This window comes from Hyperolius riggenbachi, chromosome 6 (genome assembly GCF_040937935.1).
Source record: "Hyperolius riggenbachi isolate aHypRig1 chromosome 6, aHypRig1.pri, whole genome shotgun sequence".
Taxonomy (NCBI): Eukaryota; Metazoa; Chordata; class Amphibia; order Anura; family Hyperoliidae; genus Hyperolius; species Hyperolius riggenbachi.
In genome coordinates this window covers 20,091,996-20,108,648 of record NC_090651.1, presented here as the reverse complement: position 1 = coordinate 20,108,648, position 16,653 = coordinate 20,091,996, and the positions used below count along the sequence as shown (strand labels likewise).

Below are 16,653 nucleotides of genomic sequence, written 5' to 3'. Positions count from 1 at the left end.
CTTGCAGTAATTTCCTCTCTTGGGGCTGGAACCCACTAGGGTGATCTTATTGAGCATTTAGGGAGCGCTTTAAATCACAAGCGCTTTCCCTAAACGCTCTGCCAATGTAAATAAATGTAACAAATTCCACAGTAGCGATTGTGATTAGCAAAATCGCAATCGCTGGACATGCAGCATTTTTGCAGCATTTTGCGTTTCAATTTAATGTATTGAAGTGCTGGCAAATCGCTCATGAATTGCTACACATAGCGATTTGAGTGCAATTATAAATTACTGTTAAAAAAAAAAAAGATGATACATCGAAAGGACCGATCAGAATATAAAATCGCTAATCCCTACACAATCGCTGGCAAAAAGTTTACACTTTTTAAAATCGCTCCCAAAAGCGCCGGAAAACACTCATGAAATCGCTTACAAAATGCTAATTAAAAACGCTAGCGATTGAGCTAGCGATTTGCAGTGGGTTCCAGGCCTCCCACTTTTTTTTTTTCCTCCTAGAAACTGCACTGTCATATCTAGCTTGCTTTGTAAACACATGTGAGCACAGCATAGATCGTATTTCCGCAGCTTCTGCAGAGGGGTGAGGTGTATTTAACTTCTCAGCCTCAGCCTGTCACACAGAACTGCCCTCAGCCAATCAGTGAGGAGCAGGAAAGTGGGAGGGGAGATAATCAGCTTCCCTCTCCCTGGCAATGTACCAGAATAGAGCCAGGCTGACTGAGATAAGATTCATCACAGCAGACACATTTATGATTATATTGGACTGCTTGCAATGCAGATTGCATGTAGACTACATAATAAACACAGAGAAGTGGGTAAATGAAAATTGATTTTGTGTTCATCCCGCTTTTAACTGTTTTTAAATGTTACATCGGATGCCTTCAAAATAGTTTCTTGTTCACTAGGTGCGGATTACACTGCCGTAGCCATGTGAGTGAGTAGCAGCTCTTGTTGGTGCACCTGTGTCATGCTTTATGCCCTGTTATGTGAAAAGAATTGTAATGAATATTGATAACCCAGCATGCTCTGTTTTTTCCCCCCACCAGGAAGCACACTGGGGAGAAGCCATTTGAGTGTACAAAGTGTGGCAAATGTTATTTCAGGAAGGAGAATTTGGTGGAGCACGAAGCAAGAAATTGCATGAACCGAACAGAGCAGGTGAGCGGAAGGTCATTTGTGCAGAATATAAAAGAAAGATGGTAGTAGGAGAAAAAAATAAATCGAGACATTGCAAAGTGAGAAGTGAACAAAAAAGAGAGGTCAATAAATGAGTGATACCCACCGTATAATGCATTTTGTTTGAGACTCTTTTAGCCTGCAGGAGAGAGATAGATAGATAGACAGGAAAACATCCATCCACCGGATGGATATACAGGTACTTATGAAAGATACAGAGGCGCTAGTACAGGATAAAATATATTAAAAACAATATAAAATGGGAGGTACTGGTGGACTTACCTGCCCAAAGAAGACACAACAGTAGTGTATAATAAAAAGTAACAGTTATTCTTACTCCCAACAATTTTGCAACGCGTTTCGCAGGTCCATCGCCCACTTCCTCAGGCAAAGTACAATAGGGAGCAACTGTGGTGTACTCAAAACGTGTAAAGCGCTTCTGTTACAGAGGCGCTTTACACATCTCTGGTTGAACTCGATGGACGTATGTCTTTTTTCAACCCAAATAACTGTCACAGTTGCTCCCTATTGTACTTTGCCTGAGGAAGCGGACGTTGGACCCGCGAAACGCGTTGCAGAATTGTTGGAGTATGAATAAATGTTACTTTTATGATACACTACTGTTGTCTTTTTTTTTGGGAGGTAGGTCCACCAGTACCCCCCATTTTATATTGTTTTTAATATATTTTATCCTGTATTGGCGCCTCCGTATGTTTTATAAGTACCTGGCCTAATGCTTGTTTATTTGGTCTTTGCTCATATGTTTTTTTGTTCCTCTTGTAGGTGTTTACCTGCGCTTCTTGCAATCAGGTGTTTAAAAGGAAGATGGAGCTCCGGTTACACATGGTGTCCCACACGGGGGAAATGCCTTACAAGGTGAGTACTGACACATGGCACATGGTGTCACTACAGCTATGGATGGACACAGGCATTTGTTGCACTATACAGAAGAAATTAAAGGACCACTATGGTGTAAAATAGTAAAACTACATACAGTTCAGATGTACATTTGCCCTACAGTAGAGTCCTCTATAAATTACTTTTTTTTTTGCAAGGTTGCCGTCACTTTAGTAGGTAGCAAAAACGTGACAGATTTAGGACTAGTTCATCTCCTCATGGGGTATTCTCAGTATTTCCTTTATTATTTACAAAAGCACTCACTGGAAATGATCTCTACAAACATGCCGGCTCCCTGCTTGCCACACACTGTTGTGGGTGATGGGCTGAGCAGCTGCCAGTCAGTAAGTGCTTGTGAAAATGAAGAAACCACAGAGAATCCCCCATGAGAAGGTGGACTGCTTCAAAAACCAGATTTTTAGCACCTGTAAGGCGAGGTTAACACTTATAATTTGCATGTATTTTGTGAATGAGAAAATACGTTCCCAGCACATCTCATGTAAGTTGATGAAGAATCACACGTCTCCTAAAATTCACAAAATTGTGTTGGTGTTTTTGAGAAAAAAACGTACATACTCCAGCATAAATACGCACATCACATGCAATTTTTTATTTATTTATTATTATTTTTTTGATGCGTGCGTTTTCAAAAACGCTAGTTTTGTTGCATAGCCTTCAAAAACGCCCATAATGAAAGTCAATGGAAACACAATGGTATGCATTTTACATACATTTTTCTATGCGTTTTTTTTTGTTAAAAGTTGTTTGGTGTATTTCCGCTTTCTGTTGTCTTCCTAGTGATTTGCATAAAACTCAAATTAAAAACGCATATGCGATTTGTATATATGCGAACCACAAACACATTAAAACACATGCAAAACGCTTGTAAAACTGCGGTAAAAAAACGCTAACGCAAATGCAGCAAAACCGCATACAACATAAAATGAAACATGATATAAAACGCATTGTTTTACGTTATGTTGTGTGCACCCAGCCTAAAAGGAAACATCCGTATCCCTTCTCGGTTAAGGTTCCCTTTGAGGACGGAAGCAATATTCCCCTGTCAGGGCTCCTCCCATTCATTCGCCAATAACTTAATTGCTGCTTATCACACCTGAATGAGCTATATCTTACAAAAAATACACTGTTTTTCCGATTCCATGCCCTATAGTTTTTAAAATAAACCATGCTTCTGTAAAAAAAACAAAAAACCCCACACATTTAATTTGTCCATTTGACCCAGTTATTGCAACGTTAAATAGTGTCCTTAGTACTATATATGGCAACAATATATTATTTGGAAATACATTTTTGGTGCTTTTTAGTACCCGATGAATAAAAAGCACTTATTCGGAAAAATATTAATAATATATCCTCATGGCATACACAGTAAAAAAGCGGAGTCCCTAATGTAACTATTTAATGTATTTTTTCATCATTAAAGAACAAGTGGCACCCATGCTAACCTAGAACTAAAAAACACATATATAAGTGAATAAAGTACTACTTCTACTTACATAACAGATGTATTGTGCTATCGACGTAATGATTCCTGTGAATTTCATTACGGAAAAGCAGAAAATCCTATTCTAGGCAGTGGCCATCTTGCCAAGCTAATGCTGACATCATATCCTCCCTGACTCTTGTTTTCCCCCCTCCCTTCTCTTGCTCATTGTCTATTCATTAGCAGCCCTCCTCCCAGAGTCTTCAGACACCCCCCCGCCCTGAGGTGTATACTAACAACTGCACTGTATTTTTTTAATTTTTATTTACACATCCAATCACTGAGTCACCTCAGCCTTGCTTGTAAACACAAGTAATCAGAGGGTGATTCTGATAAGCAGCTAGGTAGGGAAATAAATGGAAGAGGAGGAATATATTATAGATAAAAAGAACTCCCAGCATGCAACTCTTTGGCACTGTTTGGCACTAGGTCCAGTGCTCCTAAAGTATGTGATAACTACAAACCATAACAGCAGAAAAGGTTTTGAATGCAGGATTAGCATCTTTATCACTTAATACACTCAGACCAGTTGCGGTTGAAATTTGATTTTTATGGTGACAATCCCGCTTTAAAAGGATTTTATTGAAGTTAAAAGGTCAAATAAACATCCTATATAAAGAAGTTTAACTCAGTATTATGTAAGGAGTACAAGTTATTTAAAGGTGACATGTTATAGTCGAACATTTTCAATATTACAATGAAAATCAAACAAACAGCATATAAAATTATCATAAGCTTGCAGACTGACGTTTGCTGACCCAACGGGTAGTCAGTGAGAAGCTTGCGGAGTAGGCTGAACTAACGCAACCAGCGGGATAGTGTACTGTTAAGGGCACTGCCTTTGACATAGGAGACCAGGGTTCGAATCCTGGCTAGGGTCAGCACCTATTCAGTAGGGAGTTCAAGGCAAGACTCCCTAACACTGCAGGGTGGCCTGTTGAGCGCGTCCCAGTAGCTGCAGCTCTTCAGTGCTTAGAGTCCGACAGGAGAAAAGCTCTATACAAATGTTCGGACTATTATTAAATATCCCTCGTCAGCCAGAACACTGAAATATAGGTAACCTATGTATGCAGTATGACAAATTGTAGTAAATAAGCACAGATATCAGAATACGAAAGACAACTAGTAATATAACGAGTTACAACAAATATTACACATAATAGGGATTCAAAGGAGAACCAGAAAAGAAGCAAATGGATCTTATGGCACATTTTTCCATATAATGGGATTACTTGTATTTATAGGGCTCGATAATAGGATTCAAAACCAGAATTTCGAAAAGGATGATCCATACCTAATCTAGATCTAGTCTTAATTTCCATATATATATTACTTTGAGTGAAGGCTAATAAGTGAGATACTTGAAGTTCATCCTAGGATTTCCAATTAGATGTAATTAGGTGGCACTAAAAATAGGACAAATAAGTGCTTGGTGTTTTCGTGGTATTGTATGAACTCCAATTGGGAGTTCCGGGGTTAGTTTAATTTTTATTTTCAGGTATATAGTGTGTTTTCTAACATTGCATCATTCTCTAATATGTGCAGATTACACAACACTCAGCATTCAAAATAATTCTTTCAGAGCAGTCTGTGAACTAATGACCTCTCCTCTGGCAGAGAAAAAGAAAACAGTTGAGATAATAAAAGTCAGAAGACAGCCCTCTCCAGGACTTTGAAAGTCGTAGAGATTAATGGCTTTTTTTTTGTATAGAGATAACTGGAGTTTCTTAACTCTTCCTGTACTGGAAACAATTAGACTGATGTATCTGATCTTAATGTTTTATTTCTTAGCTGTACTACACATACAAATCGCTTCAGTGTCTCTTTAAATGCTTTCGCTTTTTTTTAAGAATTTTTTATTTTTGTAAATATGAGGGGTGGGAGGTTTACAAGGGGTTTTATTGCTATTGTAAATGTATTTTTTTTTATGAATTTAACTTTATTTTTTTTATTTGTAAATTTAAAAATGTATTATTAACTTTAGTGTAATTTTACTTTTGGCCACAAGATGGTGCTAAACACTATCCTGGTTACCAGAAAGTGTTAAGGTACTTTTTTTGTAATCCTTTTATTATTATGAATGAACATGGCTCCTGAATGGGGTCATGTTCTTTCATTTCCAGGTACTTTATCATCATTGAAGTCCCACTGTGAACAAGTGGAGTATATATGCGTCTACATTGATTATGTGTACTCTCTGGTTAAGGGTCTCTGAAGAAGCGGTGGTCCTAGTGAAACGGCTGTCGGGGCGGAACATGTATCTTTCCCCGCTATCTGCTTCCCGATGTCTGTTTAAAGCTTTTTGATTTATAGAACCGTTGGTTTCCATGGGCAGCATAGTTGCCATGGGCAACACAGTATTTATTTCCCCCTACAGCGTGTCAGAGCTTGGCAGAGCCACCCTGTAACACAGACATGCCACTCCCTGCACAGCGGTTTGGCACAATGTCTGCATGACTCTCGTGACTTTACAGCTGAAGCTGTGAGACATGCAGCTTTCCAAATATGGCAAGAAACAGCAGACCTCCTTCAGCAGAGAAGCCGCTCAGTGTGAGATGAGGACAGAGTGCAGAGCCCGGCGAGTCTTCTCAGTACTAAAACACCGTGTCCCAGAGGTAGAGTACATCCTACGTGCCAGGCGAGCAATCCTGCTGCTGGGGAACTACAAGTCCAAGCCAGCCCTGCCAGGAATCTAGCTCAGGATTAAACAGAATTTTCACATTGAGACATATGTTGACGTGAACAACTATATCTAAGTTTATTAGTGCTTTTCAACTGCGCTGAAGTTATATACTTAGCTATGCAGAGGGAAGACTCTGGATCCCATACAACAGGCCTGGGCAGACTACGGCCCGCGGTCAGTATGAAGGCGGCCTGCCGCTAGAGGGCTGGATTCCCCCCTCCTATCCTCGCCCTCCTTACAAAGTTGCATGCAGCGCACAATAACACAATGCACTCCTTCCAGCAGCGATCTTCATGGCAACGGGGGCATCATGTGACATGCCGTCATTGCGTACTAGTGTGTCACATGATGCTGCCGTCGCCGTGGAGATCACCGCTGAAATGAGTGTTTGGGTGAGTTAGGCATGGTTCACATTAGCGTTCCCTGTCCGCATCCGCCTGATCGGATCCGGACCGTATACTGTACAAACGGACCGTACGTTCCGCATAGCAATGCAAAGTCTATGCGGACGTTCACATGCGTACGTTCCATACAGAACGGAGCCGGATCGGATCCGGACTCCGGACACTTTTCCAACATGCGCTATTTTTCAGGTCCGGATCATCCGGCCCACGCACCCGGACCGGAGCCTGACTGCACCATCTGGAAATAGAAACCTATGGGGAACGGAAAGCACAGAACACACAGGATACAAACACCTGACGTTCTACCCCACTTCCTATTCTAGCGGCCATTTCGGATGGGGACACATGGGCAGCAGTGGAGCAGCAGTGACTAACGTGCTGGAGCTGTTTGGCAGTATGTCGGAGGTGGAGGTGAGGCCTAAACAGCGGAGGACCTGATTCTACATGTGCACCAGGTGCACCTTCTGCTGACCCCAACAATTGTATTAGTAATTTCACTGTTTTTACCACACGGATCCGGATGGCAGCCTGATACATTCCTGATGCAAACAGACCGGATCCGGATCGGAACCATGCGGTTCCGATCCAGATCAGGTCCTGATCCGATCCGGATCCAGTCCGTTTGCATGCCAAAACGCAAATGTGAATGGGGCCTTACACCCAATCATTCCCTGCGCGCTCGCCTCGGGAGGGATAGAGAGCCTGTAGGATCGGGCCACATTCTAGAGGAATGCGGCCTAATCAAAGAGAAGTTTGCCCACCCCTGCCGTAGAGCCTTTGCGATCCTCTCTCCATACTCTCACTGCAGTCCCCCATTGACACTTTGCACCATCGGGTCTCCTCAGAAGGCACACGTCCCTGAGTGCATCTGTAGATGGGCATATCTGAAGTGTGTGTGTCTGTGTGTGTCTGTGTGTGTCTGTGTGTGTCTGTGTGTGTCTGTGTGTGTCTGTGTGTGTCTGTGTGTGTCTGTGTGTGTCTGTGTGTGTCTGTGTGTGTCTGTGTGTGTCTGTGTGTGTCTGTGTGTGTCTGTGTGTGTCTGTGTGTGTCTGTGTGTGTCTGTGTGTGTGTGTGTCTGTGTGTGTGTGTGTGTGTGTGTGTGTCTGTGTGTGTGTGTGTGTGTCTGTGTGTGTGTGTGTGTGTGTGTCTGTGTGTCTGTGTGTGTGTGTGTGTAGTGTGTGTGTCTGTGTGTGTCTGTGTGTGTCTGTGTGTGTCTGTGTGTGTCTGTGTGTGTCTGTGTGTGTCTGTGTGTGTCTGTGTGTGTCTGTGTGTGTGTGTGTGTGTGTGTCTGTGTGTGTGTGTGTCTGTGTGTGTGTGTGTGTGTGTGTGTGTGTCTGTGTGTGTGTGTGTGTGTCTGTGTGTGTGTGTGTGTGTGTGTCTGTGTGTCTGTGTGTGTGTGTGTGTGTGTAGTGTGTGTGTCTGTGTCTGTGTGTGTCTGTGTGTGTCTGTGTGTGTCTGTGTGTGTCTGTGTGTGTCTGTGTGTGTCTGTGTGTGTCTGTGTGTGTCTGTGTGTGTCTGTGTGTGTCTGTGTGTGTCTGTGTGTGTGTGTGTGTGTGTGTGTGTGTGTGTGTGTGTGTGTGTGTAGTGTGTGTGTCTGTGTGTGTCTGTGTGTGTGTGTGTGTGTGTGTGTCTGTGTGTGTGTCTGTGTCTGTGTCTGTGTGTGTGTGTGTGTGTGTGTGTGTGTGTGTCTGTGTGTGTGTCTGTGTGTGTGTGTGTGTGTGTGCAGTATGGATGCGCTTGTAGTAATCAGTGATGCAAGCATTCCCGAATACTTATTCGAGCAGTTGGTCGAGTAACTTCATTGGGGCTACAGTAGTGGGCTGAGGGAACCCTACATAGTTGAGTATCTACTTTTTTTTTGTGCTCATTGGTCATTGAAGTTTCCCATTACGGACCAATAGGGAGCTGGAAGTAGAGGGGCCACATTTGTTTTGGGTCTTTGTTTTTATTCCTGGAGCTCTGAGTAATTTCTGGAGCCTGTATTTCTGGCACCATGGCTTGCTCTGACATTCATGCTTTACAGCCAGTAACCTGGTATAATGTTGGATTTTAACCTATGCTCAGTTTGAATGGGACAGGTGTATTTAATGGATTCGGGGTGAAAGGTGATCAATCTGTTCTGGAAAGAATAGAAGGGGCAGATTTGTCAGTAACAGTCCTGCTCTCTCCTGTGTCCGCAGTGTTCCACGTGTCCGCAGCAGTTCATGCAGAAGAAGCTCCTCCAGAGTCACATGATCAAGCTGCACGGAGAACCCAAACCCCACGCTGTAAGTGATTGGCCAGTTAGAAGGGTAGCATGTTTGGCTGAGCCCTAGGGATAGGGGGTGCGGGCTAAAAACCTTTCAGAGGTAACTGATCTAATGCAGACCCTACAAGCCTATTTTCCCTTTACCCCAGGAGTGTTTGCTAATGTAAGACCCCCATCCAAAATGTTTTGTGGTAAATGAGGGTTTGGGGGATAGAATCTCATGTTTATTAGAGATGGCCAATGCGATGCTACTCGTTCTGGTTTGCATGCAGATTTATTGCTAATTGTATACAGACTGGCACTATAGACAGGAAACGCTTTTGATTGGCCCAAATCGAGCCTGCATACAATTTGCATGCAAGTCAGAATTCTTAGCATCGCATTGGCCATTTCTAGTGTTCGTTATTGCTTGTTAGGGAGATTCCAATAGCTTTGTAAGGTAACAGCAGACAGAATGTTTTCACGGGTATTTATGATTATACTGGGCACCTGGGCTCTCCTAAGTGCAAAAACCTTCTTAATTGGATCCCTTCCCACCTAAGGTAGGGTCGTTCATCGTGTGGGCTTTTTGGGGGTGCAGCATGTATTTACTTGTGGAGAGATGCTCCATAACCCCCATCCTGTCTATTTGGAAGCTTCCATCTTCTGTGTCTTCTGCAATTTCCGTGGTGACTTTCGGTGTCCCCGGCAGCCGCAATGCATGCTGGGAGATATCGTTCCCATTGACGTGGTTACACCTCCCGGGCCAGGATGTAGTCTCATCAGTGGGGACTACATCTCCTGGCATGCATTGCGGCTGCCAGTGACCTTGAACTTCACCGCAATTCACAGGGAGATAGGAAACGGAGGTCTCCATATGGATGGGGTCCCCTGTACATAAGTAAATGCCTGCTGGACCACCAAAAGCCCTTACAATTAACAAACATCCCTTAGGGGGAAAGGTTTGTTTAAGAAGTTTTTGAAAACTATTACACAGTTCACTTTAAACTTCTCAGGACAGTTCTATACATGTTGTGGAACTGTACTCTGAACTTCCTGCTGTGCGAAAGGGACAGGAAATGAGCATTACCCAAGTACTCAAGGCAAAGCTTAGGAAAAGAATGAGATACTTCCCACTTCTCCTGGCCCCCACCATTGCCGCGCGCAGACCCCTGAAGCTTATCCGACAAGAGCTTGTTGGATATGTTATTGTGGTCACACTCTTTATGCACAAGCATGGCCGTATTACACCTGCTCAGTAAGATGCAGCTGCTCGTCCACAAGCGGTTCCGTGCTACTGCGCAGGCGTACTCGTGTGGGTTCTGCATGGCTGTGCTTGTACATAGAGGAGTATAGATGCGAACCTCGTCTAGATGGTCCCAGGCAGCAGCGGTGGTCCAGAGGAGGATGTTGGAAACTGCTGCAGGATCCAGAAGCCTCCCTCTTAGGTAAGCATTTCTTTTTTTTTATTATTATTGTATGCGCCTCTCGGGTTCTCTTTAAAGTATACCCGAGACAGGGTGGGGGTAAAAGTCATACACACATGGGGTTTCCTCCAGCCCCCTCCAGGCCTTAGGCTCCTTCGCTGTCGTCCTTGGCCACCTTGATCTGCCGCTGGAGTCGGGGTGTACTGTGCATGCGTGGCTTGGTTGCGCATGTGCCCCCATCGTGCTTCCATCACTGGGAGCGTGTTGGCGATGGGAACGCAATGTGCAGCTGAAATGCGCATGCACCACCTGGCCCCAACTAGAGACATTTCAGAGGACCCTAGCGGCAGATCGAAGTGGCCCAGGACAGCGACAAGGAAGCCAAAGGTCTGAAGGGGGCTGGAGTAAGCCTCAAGTATGTATGAATTTTTCCCCCCTCACCCCGTCTAAATAGTCATCATTTTGTGTCTTGTGTGTAATCAGCGTTGTGTAAAAAAAAAAAAAAAAAAAAGTTGTTTAATAAATCTCACTAGCACTGATGGGCATATTGCTAGCTAATGCCAGTGTTCTTGTATCAGTGTCCTGCATGCACAAAATGCTTCTTCACCCGGACTGAACTGCGATTACACGAAGCCTTCAAGCATCGCGGCGAGAAGCTGTTTGTGTGCGAGGAGTGTGGCCACCGAGCGTCCAGCAGGAGCGGCTTACAGATGCACGTCAAGTCCAAGCACAGGTCAGCTATCCTGCATGTCTGTTGGGAGAATACATACTGTGATGTAGCTCATTTAGGCCTCTTTCACACCAAGACGTTGTGTTTTAGGGGACGTTAAGGTCGCATAACGTACCCCTACCACCTGGTGGTGTTTGAGGTGGACGCCAGAGTGAGCCGCGTTGTGCGTCTGTTGGTGCGCCTTTTTTGTCTGATACTCTACAGGGACCACGTGATCGGAACACTCTGCATCACGTGGTCCCACCAGCCAATCAGCGGCCACTCCAGGAAGTAAACACTGCAGTAGTGATGGGAAGTCCAGCTAATTTAAATGAATCAATTCATTGAAAAGAGCCGGACTTCCTATCTCTACTGTTCAGAATCGATTCAGAGGCAGAGCAGCAGGACTGAACCTAGTAATGGGAAGTCCGCCTCTTTTCAATGAATCGATTCTGAACAGTAGCGATAGGAAGTCTGGCTCTTTTCAATGAATCGATTCAATGAATCGAGCCGAACTTCCCATCACTACAGGGCAGTGCAGTGAATATTAATTAGCCATGTGGCTAACAATAGCAGACTCTCCTTTCCTCCTCTCCTGCTCAAAATAAAAAAAAAAAAAAAAAACACAATTCTGCGACTGTGCAAACAGTCTAACGCAGCTAAAGCCGCGTAGAACGCACAGCATGCTGCACTTTCAAATAACGTCCAGCGTTACACTTTAACGCAATGTGGGCACTGTGAACAGGCCAATGAAAAATTGCTGTCAGTTGGGCTGTGCTACAGGCTGCTCTAACGTGCGCCTGTAACGTCCCACTGTGAAAGCAGCCTTAAAGGGAACCAGAGATCCTGTAAAGAAAAGAAGTTATACATACCTGGGGCTTCCTCCAGCCCCATACGCGCTGATCGATCCCACGCCGCCGTCCTTCGCTGCCCGCAACTACGAGAACCGGCTCTCGTTGCTGACATCATCGGAGCCGGGCTACGCAGGAGAAGTGCGCCCTCTACGTATCTCTCCATACACTGCTGCAGAGATACGCAGAGAGCGCACCTCTGATACGCTAGACTGAGTCCGACTGACGGCAGAGCGGGGTCCCGGTTCTTATAGCTGCGGGCAGCGGAGGACGGCGGCGTGGGATCGATCCCTGCGTATGGGGCTGGAGGAAGCCCCAGGTATGTATAACTTCTTTTCTTTACAGGATCTCTGGTTCTCTTTAAAGTGGATCCGAGATGAACTTTTATTCATTGCATAATTGTGTTCCTTACATATAGTTTATAGGGAATTCCTCAAGCCAAATACTTTTTTTTTTTTTTTAATACTTAAAGGAATACTATCAATACCCAAGTGTTATACAATGACAATGTACAAATAACGTGTAAGTAGCTGTGTAAAAAATTTCCTGTTAAATATCAGAGGCAAAAGCTTTAATGAACTGTGTGTAGGGTTTAGCTCTATTGGGACAAATCATTCGCATAGGGGTGTCTGTTTCAATGCACAGCCAGCGTTGTTTTTTGCATATCAGACTACAGAGTATTTTTCCCTGTAAGCCAAAAAAACCTATGAAAAGCTTTGCTGTCAGACAATTAAAACAAGTTACATTTCCTCTGCTCTCTTGCAGACAGCACAGCTCAGAAACATACAGCTTCTTCTGAGAGCTCTCTGACACACAGTTACAGAGTTAACTACACTGTGAGGGAAACTCTCCTCATTAACTCTCCCGTCAGAAATGAGCAGACAGTGCCCTCAGTTCAGAGTGAAAGGAATTTGTTACAGTAAACAAGAGATAAGCAAATGTATACATCATTATTTACCAGCACTTCAGCAACTCTCTCAAACTCAGGTTAAAAAACACGTGTTAATTGATAGTATCCCTTTAATTCCTTATAAACTAAACAAGCCTCGCCCACAGCTTTTTCCAGTGCCTTGGCACTGTAGCAAGGGCTTATGGGAGCTTAGTCTAGGCAGGAGGAGGAGGAGGTGTTACTAGCCAGAGATTTCAGAGACGAGGGGGGAGTGAATTTTTCACAGGCTGAGGGGTGGAGATGCAGTTGCAGATTACCTGTGTAATGTGACAAACAGAACATGGCTGCCCTCATTGTATCACAGGAATAAATCATCATAAACTTTATGCAGCCAGATTTGCTGTGTAAACTATCTAAACTTTAGATAAGATGTATAAACAAGTTACTTGTTATAGTTAGTTTTTCATCTCGGATCCGCTTTAAGGCTGCATCATACGGGGAACACTGACTCATTCTAATAACCCAGTCCAAAAACTGCATACTAGTGCTGACTAGATCCCCCTCATCCTGAACTGGGTTACACCCGCCTCCTTAGTACTTCACATACTTAGTAAGTTACCCGTAGCTGTGCACTAGAACTTGTTAAAGAGTTCAGGTCCACTTCAAAGAGGAACTGTAGTGAAAATAACCTACTTAATGAATAAAATTGCTTATTTACAATATTCATTTATAGACTTAATCAATATTTGCCCATTGTACAATTTTTCCTCTCCCAGATTTAAATTCTGGTGGTGACATCTTTAGTTCTGTCATGTAATCTGTACGGATTGTTCATTACTGAGAGTTCTGTATACAGGGGGAGATGCTGCCTGTTACGTGATCGGGGGGTTGGCCCTAGAGCTGCGCAGCCGCAGTAGCGGCTATGCGGACTGCGCAGCCGTGGCCAGCTCCAGCGGCCATCTTTATAGGGGCAGAAGATGCCGACCCGGACCGTGGGGTCGCAGCCTTTCGGGGGGCTATTCACCAGAGGGGACCAGGCGGAACGGCACGGAGGGCGCGGACGGCGTCCTCCGTGCCTTACAAAGCCATGAAGGTAGCTAACTTTTTTAATGTTTTGGGCCCGGATTTTGGCCTCGGAAGTCCTTTAAGTCCTGGGGCTGCAGTTTGCAGGAGATCGCGCGCGTCTCCTGCTCGGGGGGCAGAGCCCCCCTTCTAATTAACATGTACAGCGCTGCGATCAGTAGCAGCGGTGTACTGGGGACAGCCGTGTGACACGGCGGTCCCTTCCTGAGGCTGGGGAGTGATCGGCTGTCATAGGCTTAAGCCTATGACAGCTGATCACGCTGATTGGCCAGGTGAGGGAGGGAGGAAAAAAAATAGACATTTTTATTAAAAACCAATTACTATGAATATTGATTAAAAAACCCCACCAACAGACAGCTCTGTTGGTGGGGAGAAAAAGGAGGGGGGGAATCACTTGTGTGCTGTGTTGTGCGGCCCTGCAGCTAGGCCTTAAAGCTGCAATGGCCAATTTAACTAAAAATAGCCTGGTCTTTAGGGGGTTTAGCACTGTGGTCCTGAAGTGGTTAAGACACAATAAATATGTGTTATACATATAAGGATTGCATTGATTAAAATGCACTTTAAATTCCTTTTCTTCTGTGTGCCTATTGCTAACAGCAGGTGGTGAAAAATCTGACAGGTTTTGGAATAGTTCATTACCTCATGTGGGACTCTCAGGGTTTTCTTTATTTGCAAAAGCACTTACTGTTGCTTAGTTCAACTGTAAAAATGGTGTGCAAACGAGTAGGTGGCCAGCCAACATCTATGTATCTTTCCGGAAACGGCTTTTGTAAAGAATAAAGTACATACTGAGAATCCCCCAGGAGGAGATGGACTAGTCCAAGACCTGTCAGATATTTATTGCCTACTGTAAGCAACAGCAACATAGGAGAAAAGTAATTTACAGTGCATATTACTCTGGTAGAATTGTACTTATAAGTAAGTGTACACTTGTACAGACAGTTCCCTACTTACAAATGACTCGAGTTATGTTTCATAGATACAAAGTTGTCTTCATGTACAAAATGCACAGTATTTTTTTAACGTGTTACAATATTGTATGAACTGCTGTTAATACAGGTAGTCCCCAGTTAACGAATGAGATAGGGACTGTAGGTTCATTCTTAACCTGAATCTGTTCTTAAGTTGGAACATTGTGCCATCTTTGTCCCCTGTATCTCCTCTGTGCCTCCAGTGTCCCCCTCTGTGTCACCTCTGCCCTTTGTACCTGTTTATACAAGTTCGTTTTGGCGGGTCATTCGTAAGTCAGGCATTCGTAAGTCGGGGACTACCTGTAGTTAAAGTGGATCTGAGGTGAACTTTGCATAATTGTGTTCCTTTCCTATTGTTTATAGGGCATTCCTCAAGCCAAATACTTTTTTGTTTTTGTTTTAATACTCTAATTCCCTATAAACGAAATAAACCACGCCCACAGGTTTTCAGCGAGCCTTGGCAGTAGCAAGGGCTCATGGAAGCTCAGTCTGGGCAGGAGGAGGAGGAGGTGTTACTAGCCAGAGATTTCAGAGGCAGAGGGGAGGAGGAGGATTAGGTTTTTTTCACAGGGTGAGTGCTCAAGATGCAGATAAGCCTGCCTCTGTGTAATGTATACAAACAACATGGCTGCTGTCATTGTATCACAGGAAGAAATAATCATTTTCTATTAAAGCTGTTTGCAGCTAGATTTGCTGTGTAAACTGTCTAAACATTAGATAAGATATATAGACAATTTACTTGTTATAGTTAGTTTTTCATCTCGGATCCGCTTTAAAAACAAATTAAAAGCACACTGCAAAAAACAGTTTATCAATGTCCAAATCCAGAGTTGTCTGAGGGCCCTTTCCCACTGATGCGGCATTATATCGCTCCCCACCGCAGGCCAATGTTAGTCTTTGAGGACTTTCATACCGGCATGGTGCGGCGCGATGTGTCAGAAGTGATGTTTCTGCCGCATCCCAGATGCAAGTCCACGCCTATGTTACCGTGCGGTTCTGCGGCGACATGTGGCGGACCAGAAATCGTGTAAATCTATGGCGACGCGTTTCTTAAAATGTCTTTTGCAAATTTTACGCGCTGTGCTTGTACAGAAACCTATTTTAGCAATACTCTTCCACGCACGTGATCGGTTCGGCCACAGGAAGTGAGCGTCACTTCCTGTTTGCCATGCTGCCAAACGGAGATTATCACATACTATCGCGCTAATCCCCAAAGGCCTGCCGCACCGCTACTGCCAATCCACAGTCTGAAGCTGGCCTGAAAGTAAACCATTTATCCAAATTTCCCATGTATAATACATGACTCTAATTCAACTGACAAACAACTTCACAGAACCTGATTGTTTGTAGGGGTCTGCCTGTATTTTAAATGTTGCTATTTTTTTGCAATAGTGGTCCTTTAAAGCACTGTAGTGACATATAGAATGCAGTAAATTGTTCAGGATACCCACTGGTTTGGTTTCAGCATCAGAAATCCTTGCTATAGCTATATATTGCATATATATACACTGATATGTAGTCCCACCTTCCCACTGATGTTGAGCTCAAGCTGTTTAGCTATGCTGAATTCTCCTCCCAGAGCATTCTGGGAGACAAGGCATTATTTTCACTGGCTTCAGAATTCTCAGAAACAAACATTCCGCAGAGATCACCTAGCAGGACTAGGGATCTCCCCACCGGAGATGCATTTCAGAATGCAAATTGGGGTGAGGAAATCTTTTACAACACGTAAACGCTGACTAAATGATTTATAAATAAATGTTGTAAAAAAAAATAAGCAATTGTATTAATTATTTTCACTACAGTATCTCTTGAAGAAAGTGTATTACCTG

At 43.9% G+C, this 16,653-nt stretch overlaps 1 protein-coding gene across 2 annotated transcripts in view; it reads left to right on the top strand.

Annotated features, from left to right (window-relative positions):
* ZBTB48 (zinc finger and BTB domain containing 48) overlaps nt 1-16,653 on the top strand; it is a 52,692-nt gene that overhangs the window by 16,822 nt on the left and 19,217 nt on the right. For both annotated transcript variants that reach the window (XM_068238962.1, XM_068238963.1), the window contains exons 4-7: nt 1,047-1,158; nt 1,960-2,052; nt 8,845-8,931; nt 10,897-11,051. In XM_068238962.1, coding sequence (XP_068095063.1) covers nt 1,047-1,158; nt 1,960-2,052; nt 8,845-8,931; nt 10,897-11,051 — 447 coding nt within the window. The remainder of the gene's footprint in view (nt 1-1,046; nt 1,159-1,959; nt 2,053-8,844; nt 8,932-10,896; nt 11,052-16,653) is intronic.